At 33.8% G+C, this 27,329-nt stretch overlaps 2 protein-coding genes across 2 annotated transcripts; one reads left to right on the top strand and one right to left on the bottom strand.

Moving 5' to 3' along the window:
• Window positions 1–343: 343 nt before the first annotated feature.
• LOC140057557 (uncharacterized) lies at window positions 344–2,122 on the top strand. Its single transcript, XM_072103271.1, has 4 exons — window positions 344–521; window positions 606–1,412; window positions 1,589–1,681; window positions 1,801–2,122. Exons 1-4 carry the CDS (start codon window positions 420–422, stop codon window positions 1,927–1,929), a joined length of 1,131 nt encoding a protein of 376 aa, XP_071959372.1. The 5' UTR covers window positions 344–419; the 3' UTR covers window positions 1,930–2,122.
• A 301-nt stretch (window positions 2,123–2,423) lies between these two features.
• On the bottom strand, window positions 2,424–27,303 carry LOC140057555 (maestro heat-like repeat-containing protein family member 1). The gene is made up of 37 exons (XM_072103266.1): window positions 27,173–27,303; window positions 21,828–21,973; window positions 21,205–21,336; window positions 20,797–20,841; window positions 20,183–20,345; window positions 19,551–19,649; window positions 19,143–19,294; window positions 18,627–18,767; window positions 18,446–18,538; window positions 17,716–17,908; window positions 17,214–17,287; window positions 16,908–17,030; window positions 16,504–16,605; window positions 15,606–15,791; window positions 15,262–15,400; window positions 14,918–14,976; window positions 14,607–14,714; window positions 13,837–13,956; window positions 13,190–13,312; window positions 12,854–13,003; window positions 12,310–12,512; window positions 11,545–11,782; window positions 11,006–11,116; window positions 10,320–10,455; window positions 10,048–10,160; window positions 9,691–9,843; window positions 9,132–9,286; window positions 8,617–8,782; window positions 7,869–8,077; window positions 7,454–7,591; window positions 7,170–7,284; window positions 6,753–6,899; window positions 6,128–6,316; window positions 5,680–5,835; window positions 5,326–5,460; window positions 4,505–4,673; window positions 2,424–3,855 (listed from the first exon to the last, which is right to left on the bottom strand). Exons 1-37 carry the CDS (start codon window positions 27,228–27,230, stop codon window positions 3,773–3,775), a joined length of 5,022 nt encoding a protein of 1,673 aa, XP_071959367.1. The 5' UTR covers window positions 27,231–27,303; the 3' UTR covers window positions 2,424–3,772.
• Between the last annotated feature and the right edge of the window lie 26 nt (window positions 27,304–27,329).

Here is a 27,329-nt window from a genome sequence, read left to right as displayed (position 1 = left end):
AGTTTACCTGTGACTGCGACACATCCCTTAACAGACATCAGAAACCACAGAGAATATGTACATAGTACAGTACTGTTGGTATTTGTCGCAGCCAGACATAAGATCAAAGGACTGTTAATTACGAGTTCTTATCTTGGCGAGCTCAGTGTCCTGTTGGCTTGCCTTAGTGCTACTACAACATCTGGATCAGATATTATGACAAAATATTAATTTTCAAAGACCACATAATAGTTATCTCTTTTCCTACTAACCACATATAAAAATGATTTTAAATCATTGAAACATCATTGTTACTCTATTCCCTCACAATTGCAAAAAATTTCTTAGCTATATAAAGGTATCCACATTGGTGTGTGCGAAAGTTTGATGTGAATTACTTGCCACGTGTTAATTATGAAGTAGTTTTGAAGACGTTTGTGATGGATTTTCAGAAGAAGGTTGCGTCAATGTGTGGGTGTCCGATAGAGCTGGCCACAAAACCTAGATATCCAGTAAAACGATTACAAGAAGTCAGCTCACAGGTGAGAATACTTTTTCAAATTTAATTGTAAACCGATGAAAATTGTACACAAACATTCTTTTCTTTCAAATTTTATATTTAACAGAACTTTGAACCTACAACCGCAAATCTGTCCACAACTCCGGTTGCTCCTCCTCGTACTATGACCTTGTCTTGCGATGTGCCACCATCCATGAAACGAAACAATGAAGTTACAGCTCACCAAAATAGAAGTATGAATGGCCACAATGCATATGATAAGACAATTTCACAGCAGATGAACAGCAACGTGATACAGGAAGTTACAGGACCTGCAACCTGTGAACAAGTACGGAAGGTCATACCCATGTTTAGACAATCAATATACAATGTAGAAAGAGTAAATCAAGAAAAGAATGGATCAGTAAAGAGCATGATAAACACAAGAACACCTATTGCTCCTACATTTAAACCAGCTAAACGATCTGCCATATCGGATACACTACAAAGAGCTCAGAAAAACCATGCTACAGTGAAACACTCTGCAATACAATCTTCCACACAGTTTTCGACATCAGCGACTCCGCAACAGTCAACACTGGTGAACAGAGCATCTTTGTCAATGACCAACTCTACTAAAAGTTTTCCATCATTTCAAAGAAACAAGCTCAACTCAGATTCACATACATCTCTTGTGCAGGCACCTCACCGAGTCGTGCCATCATTTCATAGAATGTCTAATGACAGGCCGCAAGCCAGACCACCTCTTGTGCAAGCACTTAATCGAGTCGCGCCATCATTTCATAAAATATCTAATGACAGACTGCAAGCCAGACCACCTCCTCTACAGACACCAAATGTTAGCAGCAGTAATGCTGCCAAGAGCAATCGAGAGGTGATCTCAAGTAAAACTGTTAAGAGAAAAAAGCTACAGGTATGAAGATATTATGAATCATTTCATTGCTTGCTCTATTTCCAGAAAAGAACAATTATTAGTAATATATATATATAATATATTTATTCAGAAGATTGGGAAGCCTGGTGTGAATGGCTATAGGCTACAATATTATTGAGTGTTATTTTCTCTACATTTATTTATATTGAAACCAGGTTGGTGATAACAGCCCAGCTCCAAAGAAACCAAGAGAGAAACCGAAGTTGCAAGAAAATGTGGACATACAGAAACTTGCATTGGAAAATAAGGTTTGAAAATAATCTAATATCAATTATATTTAAAGATATCAGACATTATTTTTAATTCTGAAATAGACTCGGGCAATTAACCAAAAAAAATTATGTAAAACATTTGTTTTTTTTTGCAGCTAAGTAAAGTGAATGCTCTGACACTGACTGTGTGGCTTAAGCAGAAAGGGGTTGTGGTGAAGAGTAAAGATAAGAAAGTAGACCTGATTACAAAGGCCATCAACTATATTAAAACGAAGGAAGAATAACAAAACTTGGGTCATTGGAAAAATCGTAACTTTTCAGGCAAATGTATTGTATTATAGGCCTATTTTTAATGTAAGCAATGTGCATTTAAAAACACAAATCTTTTGAAATCAAAGTATTCAAACACCATAACTTTTTCTTTGCAAATTTAATATCTTTGAAGCAATATTTTTACACCGGTCACCTATGATACAAATTAACAATATGCAAATTAAAACAAAGGCTTGTACAGTAGTACTATTGAGATTAAATAATAGTGTTTTTTTTATCATATAAATTTGGGAAAATATCAATCCATAAACATATCTTTATTATTCAGTATTATTAATATAATTAATTTTAATATATTCTTCACAAAAATCATTCTTAACATATTTCTTAAAATATATACAGACCAGTAATAAATTTTAATATTTTTTTTAAAAAAGGAAGACGAAGAAAATGAATGAAAATATTTTTTTAAACCATATTCTCTTTTTCATTCATTATAAACTCTTTTTTGGTTAAGTAAGGTATAAGGCATACACTTTCCAAGAAAATGATATACATCTCATATAACGTAAATTACATTTTCAATAAACAAATTATTACCACTGTAGTAGTAGTAGTAGTAGTAAGAAAAGACAATCATAAAAATATAATTTAATTTATGTTATTGCTATGAATTAATGAGAACTGATTGTAATTTTTACATTATACAAATTAAAACAAATATTGCTTAATCATATCCCCAATATGCTAGCATATAAATAAAAATTAATAAAAGAAAATCGTTAATAAATGTTGCTAATATAGTACTTTATAATACACAGTATTAATTTTATATTATAATATCAACAGCATTTAATTCCGTTGATGGGGTCACCAATATGCTTGCCATGCTTCATGTTTTTATTTTCAAGGATGTGTATATGGCAAACCATAAGCTATGTCTACACTATCAAACTTTATGTGATAAAAAAATGTGATGTGCCCATTAAGACATGATGATGGCATATCACACTTTTTTTGTCAAACTAGTTTAATAGTGTAGACAGAGCTTTACAACCTCAAACTTACATTGAGGTACATATTTAGCACATTATTAAGTTTATAATTATATTATTTATATTATATTAATTAATAATAATATTATTCGGATTTTCCCCAGCCTGTTTTTACAATTATTAAGTAAAGGATGGATATTTATGTGCGACTATACTCAAGTGAGGTTCTGTGCAGTATAGGAAGATGATGATCATTATTCACTTTCTGTATGCAAATTTTTTCTTCAAATATTGGGTGAACTTTCAGAACAAGTCTATTAGTAGAATGGGCTTAATATCAAATTTGGGAGTTGCTTATCATTATCATCTAAATGATTCAAAATTATAAAGATGGATAAATTCTGATTTGTCACATTTTAGCACAATTACTGCAGTAATTACATTGTTTACTGCAATAACATATCGTTTGTTTAAATTTAGAAGTTTAAGAAGCAGATACTACAGTGTGTATGATTATCCTCAAAATCTTGCTAAATATTTGGATAAACAGGTTAAAGTGGAAACAAAACAGTAACTACAGTAGAAAATATATTTACTGCAGTAACTACAGTACAATTGATTCCATTATATGAGCTTTGTTAGCACCAATGCAATGTTTATTATTTATTATAATATTTCACCATGTTTGATTACCTTTGTGTTTTGATGTTAATATATTTACACTATATTTAGTCTACACTATAAAACATTATGTGACAAAAAATGTGATGTGCCCATATATGGACAAGATGATGTCATATCACTACCATATTTGGGCATATCAATACCATATTTGGGCACATCAATCCATATTTGGGCATTAATACTCAAACAGTAGACTCATTGCTTCAGCTGCTTTTATTCTTACAGATGGCACTGGGTCTTTTAACAGTAATGTTAAAGCTGTGGACAAAATAAACATTCAACATTAAAACAAGAAAACAAATCTCAGTATATTCAAACTGTGAGTATCCAATTCAATTCAAATAATCTTTATTGCAATCGAAGTAAACAGAAATTGAATTTTACATGGTATAAAATGAACAAAAAGAACAGACAAGTATAAAAATGTATGACAAGGATACATAACATATAAATACATATGGGTAAAAAACAATATAAATCTAAAGCTAAAAGGTATTATTACTTATTCCAAATGTCATTAGCTATTGTTCAATATTGACATGAAAATTAAAACACAATGAAAAAAAATTGGATGCAAAAACAAAAATTACATATTGATGGAATATTTCATGTTGGCTGTGATTCTTGTATACCTCTATTGCACCCGATTCTGTGTACTGTATCTCCGTACATGGCATTACCTGACCACTATCATAGGCAAATGTCACATATGTATCAAACGTGCCACCTGTATCATGTTAGCTTATGGCCTATGATACAGGTGGTTACATGTGATATATAGGCGACCTATTTGCCTATAATATATGGATATACTATAGGTACAGTACCAAGAATCAGCTATTTATTGCCACACATTGAAACATGATATTCCTGAAAAATAAATAAATTAATTATAAAGTAGCCTTACCTCCACATACATGATCCTTTGTAATTAAACTATGTTGAGCCTTTGGCAAATTGCCAAGTAAAAAGCCTACAAATATTGCTGCGTTGCTACGGATTTCAGGCCAGGTACTTCGGAAGAACGATACGTTACCCATTACGAAGAAGTTAATCTTCTGGATAAAATCAGCAATCTAAGAGATTGAAGTAACAGAAATCAGCATATACAGTACTTTTTTTTTCCAAATTAGATAATAAATGTGTAATACCTTTGTGTAATAATAACCCCTATTACAGTGACACTTTCGAAACCCAATAAAAAAGTGTCACCATAGTATTAAAATATATATTTTCCCTCATTCCTTAAGGCTCTTTCACACATGTTCCGGCACGCTTCCGGTCCAGCGAATCGAACATCAATGTTTCTTTGTCATGACGCTCCACGCGGCTATGAGCCAATTGATATGCGCGTAGCCGCGTGAAAACGAAACATCGACGTTCGATTGGATTTTCCGGCGCTGTACCGGAACCGTGCCGGAACAGGTGTGAAAGACCCCTTACACACGAAATGTTGCTTTATAAGGGATGTCCTAAATGAACAAGTTTATGACTATTTAATATAAATTGGTTTCAGTTTCATTAACCACTTAATTCCTGTGTTTCCCAGTAAAACATAAACTTTATTTTATCAACACAATACTCTGTCTACACTATCAAACTAGTTTGATGTGCCCAATATGGTAGTGATATGACATCATCATGTCCATATATGGGCACATTACATTTGTTGTTACATAAGTTTGAAAGTGTAGACAGAGCTTAAAAGAGAAGTGAAACCAAACTCACAATGACTTTCGTAAGATCATACATAAACTCGCCATAGTTTAAATTGCCATCAACAATTAGATGTTTTTGGAACATTTCATTAATACTTGTAGACCCTAGCAATGGTCCAAACTGACGCAATGCATGCTTGCATGACTGTAAAAAATAATAATAATAATAATAATAATAATTTTTAATTAAATGAAATTCTTTCAAGAATATAATCACATTATAAAGTGTGTAGATTGGTCAACACAGGGGCATCAAAAACCATAATTATATCAACCTACGGGATACAACATAACATTAACTGTCAAATAGGTACATCCACCTAGTGGCCATTTTTATGGCACTATAGTTTAATACATTTATTACCTTTCTGACTTCCACATCCTCATCATTGAGATGCAACAATACACTGACAAAGTTGGTATGTATTTGCTCCAGGAAAGGTGCACGAGAAGGTCCGTCGCCAAAGTGACTCAAGTTACCAAATAACATAAATGCTGCTGCTCGTACAGATGCTCGTTGCTATGCAAAATTAAAGACAACAAATTTATATAACATTAACAGATTTATAAATTCTTGCAGAAGTATTATAGCATTTAAAGTAAAGCTCTGTCTAACTAATTTGACCAAAAAAAATTGTAATGTGCTAAAATATGGTAGTGATATGCCATATCATCATGTCCATGTATGGCCCATCACATTTTTCGTCACATAAAGTTTGATAGTGTAAACATAGCTTTTACAGTTGAACCCCTATTTGGGGGCTCAATAAAGTGTCCCTTGAATAGGGATTGACTGTATAAATTACCCTTACCTTTTCAAAGCATGGTCGTATCCTAAGGGTAATGTTCACAAGGATTGGGCGTATACTGCTTTCATCTATCTGTGTTAGTATACGCGACAGGCCTGACATCGACTCTAGTGTAATGTTATCTTCAGGGTCTTCTTTGTCATCCATTCCTGCCATCATGGCAGACAAAACTGTTGTACAGTATTTCTGCACCTGTGGTTTAGAAAGAGTGAAAATGAATCATTTTATTTTATTTTATTTTATTCAATCAAAACCAACAGCGATAAATACCGCCACTAACAGGTTTGAAACATAAAACAATACAACATCAAAAACGGTTAACAATAAAATACAGATCATATTCATATGACCAAATATCAGGTGCACACCGGGAGACAATCACATCTCATTTCAAGTTTTTTAAAGTCTTTGAGAGTGGAGTTCCGTCATAAAAAAAAAACAAATCCTGGGAATTATTATTAGCCAAACATCTAAACCACCACACTACAGCTTCACTCTAAGATCTCCGATGACAACAATATTGATGGATGAGGATGATAAGTGAGGACTAGAATGTCTAGGCATGGAGAAATAAGTTAAGTCCTAACTTATTTCTCCATGGGTCTAGGCCAATACTAAAGCAACTTACTTGATCCTCTCCAGCACTGGCAATGTTACCAAGACCCCTGATACAGAGCATCCTGACAATGTGGTTTGCATCAACCAGACGTCCTAACAGATTGTTTACTATCATTTCCACCATTGACATGTCACCTCCACATTTCTGATTTATGAGCTAAAATAGGGAGCACAAACATTTTAAATGATATAAAACTGGACAGTGTTTCTGGTCTTCAAATTTCATTAGAAACGATCCAACAGCATATGGAGTGGTGTTCCATGGGACCAATCAGAAATAAATACAAAGCTTAAGCTCTGTCTACACTATCAAACTTTATATGTGACACGATGACATCATATCACTACCATATTTGGGCACGTCACACTTTTAGTTAGCTTTACATGATGTCAGCAGTTAATAGCTAGTCATCCTGAGACTACTTACCTCCGCAAAGAATGCCACAACCACAATTCTTTGGCTTTCATAAAGGCTGGCAAGAGATGGGTTAAGACAGGCCATTATCTTACCAACATACTCTGGGTTATATTCTACCAATTCCCTACAAAAAAAATAAAGAAAAATTAAATATAAAGAAATTATTTCCAAATAATTCATATATCATATCCAAAGCACAGTTTAAGTTTGTCTCATCAAAGAGATTTCTTTTTTTGAATGGATCATTTTATTTTTATTAAGGGGTGTTCAGGTCTTAAGTCATTAAAACTTACTTAGCAATGGCAGTTATTCCATCAGGTAGCTTGTCAAGTTCTTTTAGGTTATTTATCATATCTTCCTCTTCAATTGCTTCAAGAACTTTCTGGCAATTTGCTCGTTCAAGGAGTACTCTCACAGCTTCTATTGCAACACTATTTAAAAAAAAAACAATGAATGGCTTCATAGTGAAATACATGTCCCGGACTAAGTAAGTATGATAGCCAAGTGCAGCCAGATGACACATATATACATTGTTGTATTAAATACAGTAAATAACCTATTAAGGCTACACCTTCAAGAACCAACAAAGTGTCCCCTTTAAATAGACACATACCTGGCCCTTCTCCATTTCACAGGAAGTGTCCCCTTAATAGGAGTTTCAATGGAATATGTTTCTCCCTAAGGAGAGATTCTACTCTATATACAAACCTGGAAGGATTTAGAGAAGCAAGTAATTTCATTTGTGCTTTTTTCTCCTTTGATATTTTCCCGTCTGCTACATCGGACAATTTGGCTGGTTTGACATCGATGCATGAACCAGTGTAGACAATCAGAACAGAAAACAGCCTATGAAAGTTCTCTACAACCTTTGCTTCTGTCTCAGGAACTCGTAGCACTTCTGTCAGAGCACAGACTGCCTAAAAAACAAGATATGACCTCAATTTATACTATAATTCACGGGTGTATTTTGTGGCAAGTAGAGGTCAGCAGGAATTTTAAGCCCACCAATCCTAAAGTTAATGTCTTCCACCAAACCTGACTTCAACATAGCTATACAATCAGATAAAGACTTAAAACTGGAGGTCCTTTGCACACATCTGGTGTATTGGTCCATTCAGCCCCTGTAATTGTGGATAGACAAACGGGCACTGTTTAATTTGGTGGCAGCTCTCAACATTAAGGTCGGGACTCTTAGGGGAGTTGAAAGTTGTGGTATGCGTCGTCAACACCTGTGTGCAATTTAGCCCAGTAGGTTGCAAGTCGCAGGTTATTCCCCCTTTTATATTTATAGCACACATCCAAGAAACTACCTAAAAGTACTCTTATTTTTTCCCCCCAACCATTAAGTTTTTGACACCCATCCCTATTCTTCTTTAGCAACATCCCTGATTATGTTATAAATCGCATGATATATTTATCATACATATCACGCTCCTAGTAAATTGTGCACACTTACTGATAGTGTTGGTATTGTGGCAACCTTCAGTAGAACCTTTTGCGTCTTCTGGTCACGTTTTTCATCGTAGTGAACCTGACGGTTTAGCATATCAATAACCTGATCAAAGATTGCTTGGGCTAAAACAGGATCTACAGCTAATGTCCGCCAACAATCTGTAATGTGCCTACAACATGATAGTCAGTTATTAATGAATAGACATTGACCACTACATTTTTGCTGAAGATGCAATTTTCAAAGAATGGCACAGAACATTTCAGTTCCGATAGGAGACCTCACAAGGTGAAGCCACCTTAGCTTCAAGGCGCCTCAAATAATAAATACAAATATCCTTAAACAGCAAAGAAACAGAAACATCAATCAAATCTTCCAGAATTAACAAGAAATCGTTGTACATAATAAAACAATAAAGCATTTTCACAAGTTGGCTAAGATATCCATAATTGGGTTAGTGTTTAGAAAATCTCTTTGGTGTATTATAATTAGGGCACATTTTGAGGTAGATAGTCACTTACTCATCATATGGAAGTGGAAAATTCAAAAGTCTATCAAAGACTGGAGTAAGATGATTGGAAGCCAGCGTTCTTATAGCTCGGAATACGCCAGATCTTGTCTGTGGGTAGGTGATGGCTCGGAGATTTGTGTGTAAGGCATTGATTATGTTACCAACCTAAAACAATAGTTGAAAGAAGAATTTTTATACCATAAACCATCCAAGAATAATAACTGTTTACAAGTTAGTGGGCCTTATATTTATAATGATTTATTTCATGACCAATGCCTGTCGCAAACAACAATATCAATATAGTCTTATATTCATCTGAATGATGGTTGAAACTAGCACCTTACTTCATCATCCTATCAAGGGCTTCTCTCGTCCAGTGCCCGCCTTGATCAGAGGAAATATCTATATACACTACCATATTTGGATTAGTTAAGTTGTACATGTGTGTTTGTGCATCTGACACTTCTTCTGCATACAACCCCAGTACAACTTTGTTTGAGCTGCAAAAAGATCACCTTACCAAGTACAAAGACCTAAATACAATGACCACATTAAAATCATAACTGTACCTCGGCCAGTAGTTCTGGACCTCTTGTCTTCATGATAGTGTTAATAACAACACAAGCACCGCTGGAACAGTGACTCTGACTGTCCAGTAAACCATTATACAAATTAGCTAAGAAGTCATTCAACTGCTCAGATGGCATCTTCTTTGCTAAAGCCTGAGAAGAGATGAATCAAAATTAACTTATTTTCAGTGCATGACTTGCATTTACGTCTAAAAACGTTAGATGCAAAACTATTTTTAGAACTGTATTTCATTACTCTATTCACAACATTACTTTACTTCCTTTTCAGAAACACATGGTGTACTACTAACTACTAATACTAATAGCATAAAATAATTTAAAAAGAGATGTACTAACCTTTGATATGTCATTCACAACACTAAACAATACTTGTGCATCACCTTGGGAAACACGATCTCGCAGCGTGGACAACGCTTCAACCATAGGGTCTTTATATTCAGGTGGTTGACCTATAAATATTATTTAAACCAAAATCAATAAATTATCACAATCATAATATCATGACTTTCTAGATATCATTTGAATACGCTCATATAGCTCTTATACACATCAAGTCCTTAAAAACTAGTTTATTATATATTCTTAGATTTTTATTACAGTCAACTTACCATCATATCGAAGTGAAATCCTTAGTATAATTTGAATGCTTTCAATAGCATCTTCTCTGACCATCAGATTAGGATCAGAGCACCTGGGAACAATACTACCAAGTAGTGAACCGAGGTTGAAAAATACTATTCCACTCTGAAAACAAAAATAAATATTATAGAAGAAAGAAAAAGAAATTAAACATAAATCATAAAAATACTATAGCAAAGAAAAAAATTAACAGGTAGTTGGCAACTTGGTTTAAGCTTGGTTCCCACTAGAACGTAACGCAAAGATGTAAACGCAACGCAAGCGTTTTAACCAATGGCAAGCGAAGTTATAGACAGTTAGCAATCACAAGCGAATAAGCCATCGCTTGTGATTGGTCAATTCACTTGCGTTGCGTTACGTCCTTGCGTTGCGTCGCTAGTGGGAACCACGCTTTAGATTTGGTTAATAAAAAAACACCAGAATTTAAATCATTGTTTTCATTGAATTCAAACACATTTTTACCAGAGCCAGTAATTCTAACTCAGCATTATTATTTTATCTTTTAACAATTCTTAAAAATGAATTCTTTTTTTTTTCAATTCAATTACGTGTGATATATCTGACAGTAAACAGTAAGTTCTTAATCTGTATGTCAAATGATAATAACTATGTTTAATTTATGATTTATAATTGTAATAATTAAATAAAAATTTACCGAGTCCTGTGTAGCAAGTTTCTCATAATGGAATTGTAGAAGACGAAGCAGGGTTCTCATTGATCTTTGTCTTTCATGGTTCTCTAGTGATATAATCCACGGCTGTAGATGCTATTGAAATCAAGAAAAAGAAACTATGTAATATAAAATATATCAATCAAAACCAACCAAAACATATTTCTTTTGAAAATTTGGTGGGACAATATGCGTGTGGCACGGTATGTTGGGTGTTGGACCACCGATCATGTGTTCAAATCCAATGCGCTTGTTGCATTCCCTGTATCCTTAGGCAAGACACTTCCCTTTCTCCAACTAGGTTTACAAATGGGTACCTGGTAAGGTCAAGACAGAACGCTGCGCTGATTACTACCTGCATTATGGAGTATCACGACACAGCGCTTTATAAATCCATATTATTATTAATAAATTAATAAAGCACCTTGTATAGGTCTTGCGTGCATGTAATATATTACATTCTACACGTGCCCATAGTTTGATCTATCCTGACTACAAAATGCTGATAAATGAAAAGTACAAACCTTATATATTTCTTGTAAACCCTGTGGTGACAGATTTTTGTTGAGAATTTCCTGCAGTAAACTAACTAATGAATCTTTGACGCTATCTAGGAATTCATCACTCTCTTTTATTTGTTCTGTTGTCAGATCTTCTTTTCCTTTCACAGGATAAATACAGTTTGGTAGTTTAAATACACAGTCTGTACTTGTTTTAATTAGGTCAAAGGTCTCAGCTTCTTTTAGCACTGGATCAACTTTACTGTGAAACTGTTAAAGAAACATTTGTTTATCTATCTAAGAATGTTTTACTCCAGTACTAAATGTCAAATATTCCTAAAACTGATTTTCCATTAGGCAAATTTGTTCACGGGAATCAAAAGCGTCAGCTTATAAGCATGAGTATTCATGTTTCCATCTTCCATATCCCTCTCTACACATGCGTATAAGCTGACGGTTTCAATTCGGCTTAAAGCCAAGTTCGCATTGGACAATTTGTTTCTTGCGACTGGTAAATCTCACTAAGTTTAGAATGTGTGGACAGTTGTAAGATCTCCTTTCTTGAGATCTGGTTTTTTTTTTAGCTGAATTGTAACTTGACTACTTTGTAGAGCTTGTAAAGCTGGTTTTCCACTAGGCGAATTTATTCGCACGAATCGATAGCGTCAGCTTATACGCATGCGTATTCATGTTTGCATCTTCCAAATACCTCTCTACGTATGTGTATAAACTGACGCTTTCGATTCGCGCAAACAAATTCGCCTAGTGGAAAATCGGCTTAAAGGATACACTAATGTAGCACAGGCTTGCATGGCCAGTGCTCGGGTGTTGGTCGCCAGTTCCTTTGTACTCTCCTGCTTCATAAATATCTGCATGTGATCCATTAACTCCACTTTACGGCTAAATATGTAGGACACCCTCAAGTGTCCAGGTTGAACTGCTTTTCCAATCAAGTCAACGGCTCGTATTAAATTCTGTTTTACTGCCGTGTCCTAAATATATCAAAACAAAAGTAATAGTTTATAAAATAGACAAAGGAATATTATTGTATTAAAATTTTGACTATGGACTAATTATGACTAGCTTTTGTAAGTATGTAGATCAGTAATTTCTTATTTCTAAAAAAGTCCAATATTTCTCCGAGCTATACAGTCAACTCTCCAATACCAGACTCCCTAAAAACCGTAAACTCTCCCAATACCAGACTTTTCTTGAAGTTATAAATTCATTTTTACCATTAAAAATGCATTCCGAATACCAGACTTTTCAGAAAACCAGACATATTTGGAACTGCCCAAAGGTGTCCGGTATTGCGAGAGTTGACTGTACTAACCTTAATATTACTAAAGTGTGGTTTGACGTTCCTTAGTATGTTGGCTTCAAGTCTTGATGTAATTAGGTCATGAGGTGCGTACAACGCCAGGTAACCATAGCACAACATTAATGTGCTTTTAATCCTTTCAACATCTGCTTCTGTTTTGTCCTAAAACATAAATAAATAAATTTCAGAGGAAATAGCTTAATGAGGTGTTTTAGTGTATACGTTCATCTTGTGTGGCTATGTCTACTGACTGTGGCCTTCCAAGCCAATTTAATTCATATGGTGACCGTTTTTCTGTAGTTATTTTTTAAAGAATGCATTATTGTATTGAACAGTTTCATAGTTTACCTTCATTAGCCCTAGAAATCCACTTGATTTTCTAGACATGTCTTGTTTTGCAACGGTCTCCAGTTTGCTCAAGGCCTCATCCAAATGAGAGGAAGCACAGAATCCAAGGCCTATGGCACACCCCTACAAGAAACAATTGTAAAAAAAAATATTAAAATTGACGTAAAATGGTTAAGATAAACCAGTGGTATCTATCTTGATGTACCAGTGGTATCTATCTTGATGTTCATCCATGTTACATTATATTTCCGCAACATGTTGAGGTAGAAATCAAGAATCTATGCTACAGAATTGCATGATAGCTAACCTTACACTAAATAATATCAAACAAACCCTGGTCTATTAAATAAAAAGCTGAATACCAACTATTCAGCTCACTAAGGTCTTAATATTTGTTTTCTTTAAAATGTTGTCGTCTTCATTATTGTAAAGAGACTTTTACTAATAGAGAAAATGCCCTTTTTTTCTTGTGTAAGGTCCATACAGCTTAAATAAATGTGAACTTGAATGAATGAATGAATAATTATAATTCATAATTGTCAATATTTTCTGGGAAAAATAATGCCTCAAGAACAAAAACTTTTTGATTAAAAAGAGAATTAACATACAGTATTAGAAATGCAGAATTAAATATGTTGTTTGTTTACCTCTCGTTCAACTTGATTTGTGTGTTTTACAGTTGAGAACAATATATTCAGATGCTGCTTCACAAAATCTTTCTTTGTTACTTTCCGCATTATAACGCCAAGACATTTGTAAAGGAAGTTCTGAAAATGAAAGAATCTATACTGATATTTTTTATTTATATACAAAGATGGAAACACATTTAAAACTTAATGAAAATTTCATTAAAATTTATCCTAAAATTAGAATGAATTATTGAATATGATCATCAATAGCGAAGATGAATCATTTTTATTTTTTATTTAATATGCATCCAACAGCAAGATGAATAATTTATTTTATTTTTTTTATTTCAACAATATTTTATGAGGGTGGTCCATCCAGCATCAGCTGATCATTAGGGACCCTCAAACAATACAAACAGTAAATACAAAATAAACTATAAAAACACAAAATTAACAAAGATATAAAAAATAAATATATATATATATACAAAAATACAGTATGCCAACAATGTAACAAGGATAAAAAGAAAAAAAAATCAGAGAGAGAGAGAAACAGGTGTTTATTCAAAAGAAATTTAACTAACTACTTATAAACTAACTCATTTGAGGCTTAGGGAGTGGAGTTAAAAGAGTCGTGAGTTACAACCCTGGCACTAGGTCAGGATTGAACCCTGGATGTGTCCATGGGATTGGAAGACAACCGTATTAACCACAAAGCTACAGCTCCACTACTATAAAATATTAAAGGAAAGATGAAAAATAACAAACTGAATGAAAGCTACTATTACCTTTTCATTTGGACTGTCTTGGTAAAGAGAAACCTGCTTGCCAAATTCTACTCCTAAGTTACATACCCACTCCTCATCTTCTACTTCATCAAGAGTTTTTGACAAAAGCTATTTTAAAAAGATAAATCATGACATCAATCCCACATTAATAAATGTTCACCTTTACAAATATAAATTGGATCCAGAACTATACACACACATACGTACATATATATGAAGTGTGTGCATCAGTAGTTTTCCGCTAACCACAGGAATTAGTGAAACTAGTTTGATAGTGTAGACAGTGCTTTAAAGAACAAAAAACTAGCTACCTTTAATAGAAGATCTTCCCAAGCTTTCTGAGACCACTTTTCATCATTGTTTAAGTTATCTAAATTATAATATAATTTAATCAGTAAAAAGCATATTTATCTATCTTTCATTAGATGATAATATTTCCATTTTTACGCAAAGATATTCAGAAGTTAATAAAAGCTATGTAGTTTTTACAGGGATGTAGCTAGAAAGGTGCTTGTCAAAAATGTAAGAGTGCTTACAAAGATTTCAGGCTTTAAAATATGCTTTAGGCTAGATGGAAGAAATTAAAATACAGCTGTCCCCCACCAACCACCACAATTACATCCATACTTTTAACTAAATTGAAATGTTGATGTACCTTCAAGAAATTGTATAAGTTTAGGAATAATCGTATCCCACAAGTCAATAAGGGAGGATTCTATGTTCGGTGAAAGCGCCTGCAATAACTTTAGAACATAAATTCCACGATTTGACACTTCTGGCCTGCCAGCTAGTACCTATATCAGTAAAGCAAAGAAAACATAACATTTGTTTAAATTAATATAGTGATATGATATTGTATTTTTTTAAATGTTGGCTTATTTATATACAGACCAATATAAAAATATCTAGGTATATTTCAATCTGAATCAGATGGAGTCATAGGCCAGAAATGGAACAAACATATTTGACACACAAAAGAATACTCAATTCGGTACTTGCCACAAGTCGTGCAACTATTTCTGGTGCCTTTGGAATATTTGTGGCAATATCAAAATCTATCATGTAGTCTTCCGACTGCTCTTCACGTTTCTTAGCCGTCAAGGAAGCAAGGTTGCGACAGATTGGACCAAGTGCAGTTGTGTACTGAACAGGTATTAAGAACTCAAGGAGATACGGCCAAAGAACCTGTGAAAAAATGTTTCAATCTATACAGTATGACGCAGTTTTGAAATAACTGGTATAAAAATAAGTATAATGTTATAATCAAATGCTATTTTGGTCAGGATTATGTTGTCAATATAGTGTATATATTGGATTGTCTTAAATAGCACTCTTTTAATGAGAAGGGTAATCATTCTGAAACTCTGTTCTCTTATATAGATATCTTTCTAAATTCTATATTCATGGAACAGAAGGCAGTTCTGTTAATGGGAAATAGTATGAGGAATTGAAGGCTGACATTGCCCAGTGTGAATAGAGCTTAAAGGTGAAATAGTATGAGGAATTAAAAGCTGACATCTCACTGTGTGAATGAGGCTTATAGGTAGTTTACAATATCTCTTGATTTCAAACTGATAGCCAATTGCTACAGCCTTATTGGTTGATCCCACACAATCGTGACTAAGTTTTTGAGCTGTTACATTGGATTTAATTATCTAGTTTTTATAATACGTTTATATTATCTCCAGTGGCGAAATGTAGAGGCCTGAGGTTTAGGAACCCTAAGTGGCCCTCCAACACTGGAGGCCTCTGGCATTGTTTAGCCTATTCAACATATCTTAATGCCTGTCCTTTGAGCACTACTCAGGGCCCCTATAAGCTCCGGGGACCCTGGGTTTACCCAGTGAGCGCACATAACCATTACGTCACTGGGTATATCTTGATATCTATTACTTACCACTTCCATGCATTCGATGGTGGTTGATATCAGGTGAAGTACGTTCTCACACATCTGTCGCAACGAAGCGTTTGAAACGTAATCTGGATCAGGTTTCTTCACCTGAAAATGATTTTGTTATAATACATGCAGAATGAATCTAGGATTTTGAAATCAGTGCTAAATATTGTGGAATATAGTGCTTTACTTATTAAATCACATTTACTATCTTTTGAATTTTGGGGAGATGTTTTTCATCAAATAGTTAAAATGTGAATTTAAAACCTTCAAAACACAATGATTTAAATTTGTTTAAATAAAAAACCTTCCAAAAAATGATACAAACATTAGGGTATTAGATAGGAAAAAGACTTTTTAAATAATTGTTATAATAATTAATAAAATATGTAAAAATGTAATCTCACAGGCACTTGCTCCTGATATGTGCAAAGTTTAACAATAAACTCAACCATCAAATGACCACCTTCCAACTCCAAGTAACCATGGGGCGCCATAGCGATTATCACCTGTGCAAATAACCTTTTGACCTTTAAAAAAATGTTAAAATTATTTAATTTAGATAAAAAGTTATTCCAAACCAAATAAGAAGGGTAAACATATTGCATTAGTAATGTTAAATGTGTTTATTATTATATATGTTATTTTTAGAATTTAAGAGATTATCTAAAAAGTTAGTTTGGCCCCAGAACTTGATTTTTCAGATAGCGTACCTTATTGTTTGTGTCTGATAACATTATCTTTAAACCAGATACTATCAGTGGTTTTTTATCTTCCATGTGTACACCTAAAAAAATATAAATGTATCAAACTGTTATTTTTATACCAGAAAATAAATGAAACCCTACAAAAAATGTGTTTTATCATAAGCATCCAACACCAAGCATCACGCCCATTACTATAATCTATTTTATAATTTATCATGCTTATAAACTAAGTGTCATTTGAGGTTTAGTGAGTGGAGTGGAAACAGTTGTGAGTAACACTGGCACTAGGTCAGGATTGAACCCAGGACCTTGGGATTGGAATGCAAGCATGTTAACCACCAAGCTACAGCTCCACTGTAGTAAAAGGTAACTAGGCAAGTTTTGTATGAATGAGGTGTTAAAATCTCATTGTACTAAGCCTTGGCATTATGTGGTAGGGTGGCCAGTTTCGTCCCGTGCCATCCTTATCTTTATACTAGAAAAAACTACTACACAATAAAATACTTGCCACCAGAATTGATCAGTTGTTTGAAGACAGCAAGAGTTCCTAATTTAATCTTTTCGTTGTTCATTTCTAGTTTTTGAAGTAAATATGATATGATGCGGTCTGAGAAGGACTTGGCTATCACAGAGAAACACCGTAGAAGTTCATTATGATTCTTGACAGATGGAGGACTACTATAATCAGGTAAAATACACACCTACAATAGTAGATAGTAGAGACAGTTGATAATAGCATCTTACTATAATCTACCAAACATGTCTGTCCGTTTTTGTTTTAAATCTCTGCATGTCTGTCCGATTTAGTTATAAACTACATTTAAAATCCATTATGGGGCGGGTATATTTGACAATGATATTTTTGAAACTTTACTGTATTTCTAAAAAAAAACTCCCGAAGAAGAAGCAATTTGTACACAAGTTATAGACTTACAGAGCATAAAATGATCATAATTGTACTACATTTAAAACACCCTGGAGCGGGTATTTGCTAGTAATTGTATGACAACTGTGGTTAAAACACTAGCCCAGTATGTTATAAGTGTAATAGAAAGTAGAAAGTTTTTATCGTGTAGATTTTATATGAGATCCTACATATGCACCAACGTTCTTTCCTTCATGGTGCTACTGCATAGTTGTACAGGTTGTGCCGCAACTCTACAATCAAAATTTGGTAACAATACCACTAATTTATAGACTAGAGTATCGCAAATTTAAATGCAATTTTGATTCAATACCTGAGGATGTAGTGTGTTCACAATCATATCTAGTTGAGGTTCAAGTATCAAGCTGCCCTCTTGCACAGCAGCATCAAGCACCATACAGAAACCCTGTAAGAAATCAAAAAACAGTTTTCAATTTACTATGCCAATGTCATTAAAAACAGATTATTCCATTATTTCTGAGGGGTGTTCTTACCTGTGTAATATGGAATGGTTCTGGGTGCTTCTTGTACAAATTTAGGATTCCTGGTAACAAACGAGGGAGCTGCTCTTCAAGACGATCTTCTGCTAGGATGTTGGACATGTAGCCAAGAGCCTCTACCACCATTAAACGTAACTAGAAAATGCAACATTCTATAAGTAGGGAGCATTTAAGAACAGGTATGTGAGAATCCTTTTAATTGCTTGTCTGTAAAAATATTTCAATTCTCCACACCAACAGCGAGTCATCACCACTAACAGACTGGTAAACAGTCCCAGATTATTCAAGTTACTATAGAAAATCCTCTTAATTAACTGTATATTAACTGAGGCCCCTTGTTTATGAACTCTAAATGGTCCTTCAACGCTGGAGGCCGGGCATTTTTGTACTTTTTCGACTGCTTTTTTCTCTGGGCACTGGTCAGGGGCCGCCATAAGCCCCGTGCCCTGGGTTTAGCCAGTGAGCGCTCATGAGCCGTTATGCCACTGATTAATACATTTTTTACAATACCTTTGCCTCTTTGGACTGTAGCCACATATTGTAGACAATTTCATAAGCTGAGAAAATCTGTGAGGAATAGAGTTCTTTACGGACTGACTGATCCGGGGCATCTTCTATGTTTGCAACATAATGTAGAATACTCTCACAGAATCTGGCTAAAGCTATAAAGAAAAAAGAGTGTGATGTGTCTAAATATGATAGTGATATGTACAAATATGGTAGTGGTATGACATCATCATGTTTATAGTGTAAACAGGGCTAAGTTGTTCTGCTATAATACATAGGCATGCGCATTCAAAATTTGTCTTCTGCCGTGTACACAAAGTTTGACATGAAATAGATCTTTAATTTTTGTCTGACAAATGGTCAAAAAAAAAGAAAAAAAACTGTTATCGATAATTCATGTAATTTTCTTACCATAACTAAAAACCCATTTCATGTTATCATGTTTAGCAAGTCCCAGCATAGGCAACATTGTACCCAGCACAGCTGTTAAAAATGGCACAAAGCTAAATGCTGAAAGAAAACAAAAGTAAACATAAACATTGCTAAATAATATACAAGAACCAATAAAGACAATAGTCCCGTAATAGTGGTTGGCTGTGTCATTCTCTCTTGTTAGCAAAACAAATCCTGAGGAGTGTACTCAGAATAAAGGGTTTCGAAGGAGGGGTTCTACTATATTAAAAGGGTTTATCTGTGGCTGCGAAACAATCAGTTCCACACCCCTTAACAGACCACTGTTGTTGGTATTTGTCGCCGTCAGACATATGATCAAAGGATTGTTTCTAGTTCCTATCTTGGCAAGGCGAGCTCAATATCCTGTTGTTTGATTGCCTTGGCCTGAACCTCTGTCTACACTATTTAACTTTATGTAACAAAGAAATGTGATGTGCCCATATAAGGACACAATGATGTCATATCACTAACATATTTGAACATATTATTACTACCATATTTGGGCACATCACACTTTTTTGTCAAACTAGTTTGATAGTGTAGTCAGAGCTTTCAACGGAAAATGCCAAAAATATGATATTTATACATACGGTTTCCAGTGGACAGGTTTGCCATTGTTTGAACTGTGAAGAAGTGTGGCAGAGTTCCTGGTTGGAAACGCTTCAATATCTCTTCCATCACTTCATTACAATATTTTTTGCCAAGCGCCACCAACACGCCACTTGCTGCTGTCTGCCATTGGGGGTCCACTTCCTTCATGAAAAATTTAAAAAAGATTTATTATGCACAATAAGTCTGCATAAATATTGTCTGACTGCAATGCAAAGCAAAAGACAAAATGTTATGTTATCTATCATGTTATTTTTAAAGAGAAATACACACTGATTAAACGCACAGAAACTGCCAAATGCACAGAAAATGTCCAACACCCTAATGATAGCAAAGCAAATTACCAGAACAGTAATGTATCATAGTTATTCACCTAAAAAAAAAAAAAACTTTAAGCAATGCAGTTTAGAAGTAAATTTAATACTATGTCTAAAAATACAAAATAAAAGGAGACAGTGTTTGGCTGTTCCAGATAGTATTAGTAGTATTTACAAAATAGATCATAAAGTATGATGATTTTGGCAAAACCTGAAAGGCTATATTTTTAAAGACTTTTAAGCACATGTTTTTTTTATAAAGTATAACTGCAATTTACAGTATTGGTTGATACTCCTATCATCGTATAGAAAGACGCTGCTCTCTGTGAGTAAAAGATGGAGATAATTAATTAATAATACTAAAATAAAGCTCAGTCTACACTATCAAATTAATATTATTTAGATCAAGTGTGATGTCCCCAAATATGGTAGTAATATGTCATCGTGTCCATATATGGGCATGTATCCCCACATACATAAATTTAGGACAAAAAAGATAGGACACTAATTTCAGTTCGGCACCTAAAATTTGCCATTTTTAAGCCCCATTATTTCAAAATCTTGTATCCACCATTGCATAATAATATATGAGACTTTAGTAATCAATGATGATGATATTTCTAAGTTTTTGGTTGAGGAAATCCGACAAGTTCTACAAAAATCATAAATAACTAATATCATCTCACCTTTGTGGCAGTCATTTCTTCAGCTGCTAACTGTACTAGTTCTGCAGCTAAACCTGATTTGATTGCGCTCAGAGTTTCATGTATAACCTTCTCCATTGTCTGCAATATGACAACTCGATGATCTTTTTGAAGCTATATAAAAGATAATATAAACATTGTTGTTTAAAGTTTTGCATAGCGAATAAACACTAGTAAAGTTAGGTTAGGCCATCAATGGCGTAATGGCTACAAGCGCTATTGGCAAATCCCAGGGCCCCGAAGCTTATGAGGACCAGGAGGAATAAAAAGGCATTAAAATAAGTCAAAAAAGGCTAAAAACGCCCAAGGACATTGGAGGGCCATTTTGGGTCTTTGTCTACACTATCAAAATTCAAGTGACAACAAATGTGATGTGCCCATATATGGATATGATGATGTCATATCACTTCCATATTTGGGCACATCATCACCATATTTAGGCACATCACACTTTTTTTGTCGAACTACAGAGGTTTATGCCACAACCATCTTTTGGAGAATATTAGGCAGGTAGAGATGAGTCGAAATTTAATGACAGAACTGTTAACAAATATAGGACTGACAATTTTTATAAGTAGGATGCTCTTGATTTGCGATGATCTTACCTTGCTGTGTTTTTTAAGGTAGACATGACAAGAACTCAACACCATTCCAGGTTTTTGTTTCCCAATGTCCACTAATGATGAACTAATTATGTTGCGTACTTCCGGCTTCTTGTCATATGCCGCATCCACCAACGCCGTCACCATGGCTTTGAAACAAAAATATGATATGCAGTACTGTATATTTACACCGATTAAGCTCTGTATACACTATAAAACTTTATGTGATGTGCCCATATATGGACATAATGTCATATCACTACTATATTTGGGCATATCACTACCATATTCGGGCACACTTTATTGTCAAACTAGTGTAGACAGAGCTTTACACCATAGGGGTTCCTCCATGCTTACACTAAATAAGTTTACAAATATAAAATACTGTTGTATTATTGGCTAAGATTAATTTTAACCCAACCTGGTAGGTACCTGTAGCAGTAGATAAAAACAAAAAAATTAATTAAATAAACAAACATAATGTATTACTACTGTACCTGATAGTGTAGAAAACATAATTGTTACATGTACAATGGTTATTATTAAATGTTACATAATAAGATAAAATCTCCTGACTGTGGACTGTTTATTTTAAAACAGACGACCGAGGAAGTTACTGGTAGGTAAGGTGATTAGAGCGTTTTGAATACTAAAATACAAATAATAATTATTTATGAGTCAGCATATGGTAACATACAATGAATAATTTTAATATTAATATTTTATGTTGGATTTATAGCCATATTTATTATTATTTATCTTACTGTACATACAATTCCGCCTTTTCATAAAATAGGTCTTGTTAACAACAAAATGGTTTAAACAGCTTGAATATTGCATGTATTTCATAGGTTGGCATAGATTATTTTATAAAGAATAGCGTATATTCAACAGGTTTAAAAAATATTATAATTACTTTGCAGTAATATTCCTGCTTTTGATTGCATAATATTATGCTAAAATATGCTAAAATACAGTAAAAAGGTGTGAATTCATGTTACTGGCAATTAACCAATTAGGATTTAATGGATATGAGCTCAGTGAAGAGCGTTCACATAGAATTTAACATCGTGATATAAGTATGCTAATGAGGTGCACTGATGCATGAAAGGCCAAACACACATGTTCAGAGCACACATTACATGGGAAGGGATTTTGTTTATTATTGTTTGCATGAATGATTTGATTAATTAAAGACCTGGGATTAACAGCATGTTCTGCAAGTGTTAACAGTACACAGTTATCTTCACAAAAATGTTGAAAAGTTCCCAAATGTACTATACAAAATAATTAATCAATTTATTAGTATTATTTTATTATTGATTGATTATTAGTATTATTTTATTATTGATTAATTGTCAGCATACGCTGTTTAGGGTCACCCTCTGTAAATAAGGTGTAATAAATAAATAAAAAATAGTAATATTTTATTACTGTAGTTAGGGCCACATAAGGCTATAGTATAAGAAAATGACTATAATAATAAGTTGTTATTTTTTATCGGCATGACTGACAGAGCCTCTCTCTAATGTAATGTTTTCTATCAGCACAGTCAACCATGCATCTAGAAAGAAATGCACAGATAAGAAAAATAGAATTAAGATGCACGGTCGAATTTCCTATGAAACCATGGATTTACTCGGGTGCTTGACCTTGTCGATAAGAAATGATGAATTTTATGCACGTTCAACCATGCCGATAGTCTTGGTGTGCTGCCATCAATCATGTCATGCGGATAGAAAATATTTATAACATGCACAGCTGATAAAGGCCAATGCTGCTACTCTGAAAACTTTATTAATTAGGTGATCATTTAGAATAAAATGATCACCTATTGTTATTGTACAAAATCTTTATTATTAGTTATCCGCTTAGTAGCGGATAACTCCTTGTAATCGTCCTGTTTCATCAAATTTTTTTTCTGTATTATACTTCTTTCTTTCTGTCATTTTTGTGCGTCGCGTTTCTCTAAAACGTGTAGACAGAACATATCGTAACTTTGTCAACATATCGACATTTACGTGAACTTGTGCACCTCCTATTTTTGAATGACGTCAGAGTTGCGCAACGTGACTTACGTGCGATTTTATGAATTTCAATGATTGATCATAGACTAAAAACCAAACATAATTTTGTTTTGAAACTTTGTGAAAATTTAAGTCATATCAAGCGCAAACTTTCTATGGATTAAAAATAGCATGTTTCACAAAAAGTTACGCGCGCACGCGCGTTTAAAATTTTAACGTGCGAAATATAAACTTCTAATCAACTTTCTATGCGTTTCATGTCATTTTGAGCATGTCAAAAATTCCCACGCGCGCGAACATTTTTACGCACGCGGTGCACACGTAGCGTTAAAAACATATTTTTTTCGCTTGATTTATGTTTTTTCAGCCTTTTCTAGTAATGTTACCAAATTTTAAACAATTTCGACTTAAAATTACGCCATACGAGCACGTCGAATTAGATAATTTGCACGCGTATTTGGTGAAAAAGTTCAAAAATTCGTCAAAATTATGCCTATTTTTAAACAGTCATAGATTCTAAACTACATGGAGAACTTTTTTTTAATTACATATTCTGGAAGTTGATGAGTTGTAGATATCGGATCATGCATTAATATGGCTAACCGGACATTGTGACGTCATCGTATGGCCACGCGAATATAAAATATAGGATTTTTGTCTCTTTCGTCATAGCTCATCACATTTAATAGAGCGCATCTCCACTTATTCGTTGTCCATTTTCATTCCGATTTTAATATATTCTAGATCTATCAACTATCTTTTGCATGAATTAAAATTTTTTTTAATTTTTTTAACGTCATTATGCCTAAAAATTTAAATTACGTTGGTCATTAATTTCATCTTTACAGTAAATTTTAATCTGTTATGCCTCGTAAGAATAAAATGTGATAATCACAATTAAAACGTTTTCAGGAAGCTATTGTATTGTAGATACAAAATCATGTGTAAATTGTGCCAATTGAATGTTGTGACGTCATCATATGGCCAGTTAAATAAAAAAAGTCGTATTTTCATCTTTTGCATTATATTTCATTACATTTAAAAGAGCGCGCATCAATATTTCACGTATTCAAATTTCTACTACACATTAATACGTTGTTGCTGAGATAATTTCATTCAGAAATTTCTTCTTTTACATTTCATTTTGAAACCGTCAAGATGTTAAAAATTACAATAAAATACGGGTCCCGTAATTTCACCTATTTTACACTGTTTGTGATATGTATACAGATTGTACTGTGTATACTATATGACACAAAATAACAGAATTCAGAAATAACAACATATCATATTCTTCAGTTCAGGTCATAATGCCTTAATATTTTTCTGTGTGCAATATTCTAACGTATGACGTGCACGTGGCGTTTGTCGAGCGGATAACTAACTCGTCAAAGTGACGAGTTTCATGTCTAGTTGTTATTATTCTTTCTGTACACTTTTTGTTCATCAATTATCTCAAAAAGTTGAATAACAATGATCACAAAAATTTCACTATGTCTTTCAAATACTTTAACTTAGCCATAATAAGCTTTTCAACGTGATCACTCATCCGTGACGTCACGTATACGCCATTTTGTGAAATCACATTATCAATCATATATCCATAATTCATTATCACATATTTATGAAATTCACTACACGTAAACTTCAGGTCAAGGGTAAAAATATTAGCAAGTAAAAACGCGCGCACACGTAGGGTCATGCACGTGGAATCGCGCATTAAAAATTTAAAAAGATCAAAATTAAGTTTTGATCAATTTTGAGCATGAATTAGGCCATTTGCGTGTTTCAAAAAATTACTGCGCAAAAAAAATATTTTGCGCGCGCGATACTTACAAAGCGTAAAAATTGCAATTTTTTTATACAAATCGCGTTCTACTCACCATCCTTAGTACATTCACCAAATTTGAGTCAGTTCCGACTTAAAATAACGCTATACGAGCAGGTTAAAAATAACAAAATGCGCAAATTAATTGCATCAAAGTGCTGAAAATGGTGAAAAATAAGGCCTTCTTAAAATGAATATAACTCTTCAGAATGGCAGGTGACCCCCAATTTTTTTAACTTATTCGGGAAGCCATTGGGTTGTAGATACATATTCATGTACACATTAGACGTACAAAATGGTAGGACGTCATCAAATGGCCACTTCAATTTAAAAATTAGTAATTTTTATCTTTTTGTGTGGGTTATCACATTCAATAGAGCGCATCTCCGTTATTTGAGCCCGATTTTCGCCGAAATTTTAGTATGTGCTTGCTCAATTAATTATCTTTCTCATGAGTTGTCAACATTTTTATTTTGATGACGTCATCATGTGTAAAAACTTTAATAACCAAGGTCGTGTAATTTCAGCTACACCATACATTTGAATATGTTATAGCTCTTCAGAATTAAAGGTGACCTTGAAGATTATAATTTATTATGAAAGCTGATTAAATGTAGATATGAATTCATATAAAAATTAAGCCTATCGGATGTTGTGATGTTATCATATGGCCAGTTGAAGTTAAAATGTTGTTTTTAAATTTCTTTAGTCAAAGTTATACAAATTTCAAAGAGCGCGCATTGCGCTTCTACGTGTCAAATTATCTTCCAATCCTTATATTTATTTGCTCAATTCATTATCTTTCGAAATTGTCATCTTCGAGTTTATTTTGATAATTCCATCATACCAAAAAATTTGAACATGATGTGGGTCCCGTAATTTCACCTATGCTACACTGTATATAGATATACAGTATATACTGTACATATTGTATATGACACATAATAGGCACAACTCAGCACTATAAGCGTATAACAGGATGGTATACATCAACATTTTCCTATTGTATGTTAACGTACGTGCATGTTTAAAAAAAATTAATGTAAGTAAAGCGATAAAAATGATCACCTATAATTCGTCAAAGTGACGAATTAAATTCTAGTTGATACATTGTTATTATTAATTATGTATGGTAACAAACTTGCAACACAGTAGGTCTATGGTATATGCCTAAATTACTAGACTACCACCAGCCTTTTTGTAGCCTACCTAGTCTACTACTACCTAGTTACTACGTACATACTACTAGGCTAGGCCCGGCCTACTACTATTAATACAATCTAGAAGAAGTCCCGGTCGCCGGGGCAGGGCCCTTTCATTTAGGCATAGCATAGCCTAAGGGTCTGGCTTGACTAGCCTACTACTACTAGGCCTAGGTAGGCCAGGGCCTGGCCTATGGCCTAGCCTATATATTAGTATATAGATAGGGGCCTAACTAGGCCTAGATATTAGTATAGCCTAGGCTATATCATATGGTCGAATGAGAGCCTTACCATCAATCGCACCACCAGTACCATGAACAGATAACGAATCGCCACCAGGCATGATCATGTTTTTCAGTTTTACTGCTGCAAGGGTATTATGTGAAAACTATTTTACTAAAGTTGTTTTTTCTACAAAAGTAGGAGTGACAAATCAGGTGACTTACAT

This window comes from Antedon mediterranea, chromosome 8, assembly GCF_964355755.1.
Source record: "Antedon mediterranea chromosome 8, ecAntMedi1.1, whole genome shotgun sequence".
Taxonomy (NCBI): Eukaryota; Metazoa; Echinodermata; class Crinoidea; order Comatulida; family Antedonidae; genus Antedon; species Antedon mediterranea.
Note: the sequence above shows the minus strand (reverse complement) of the source record. Positions and strands in the feature narration are given on the sequence as shown.

What these genes read in the sequence shown, in the direction of transcription:
- LOC140057555 (XM_072103266.1), bottom strand. Translation starts at nt 27,230, where the DNA reads ATGATCATGCCTGGTGGCGATTCGTTATCTGTTCATGGTACTGGTGGT. An exon ending in AAATAGTTGCACGACTTGTG is followed by an intron (nt 15,401 to 15,605) that starts GCAAGTACCGAA and finishes TTACTGATATAG; the next exon opens with GTACTAGCTGGCAGGCCAGA. An exon ending in AAGACAGTCCAAATGAAAAG is followed by an intron (nt 13,957 to 14,606) that starts GTAATAGTAGCT and finishes TTTCATTTTCAG; the next exon opens with AACTTCCTTTACAAATGTCT.
- LOC140057557 (XM_072103271.1), top strand. Translation starts at nt 420, where the DNA reads ATGGATTTTCAGAAGAAGGTTGCGTCAATGTGTGGGTGTCCGATAGAG. An exon ending in TTAAGAGAAAAAAGCTACAG is followed by an intron (nt 1,413 to 1,588) that starts GTATGAAGATAT and finishes TATTGAAACCAG; the next exon opens with GTTGGTGATAACAGCCCAGC. An exon ending in AACTTGCATTGGAAAATAAG is followed by an intron (nt 1,682 to 1,800) that starts GTTTGAAAATAA and finishes TTTTTTTTGCAG; the next exon opens with CTAAGTAAAGTGAATGCTCT.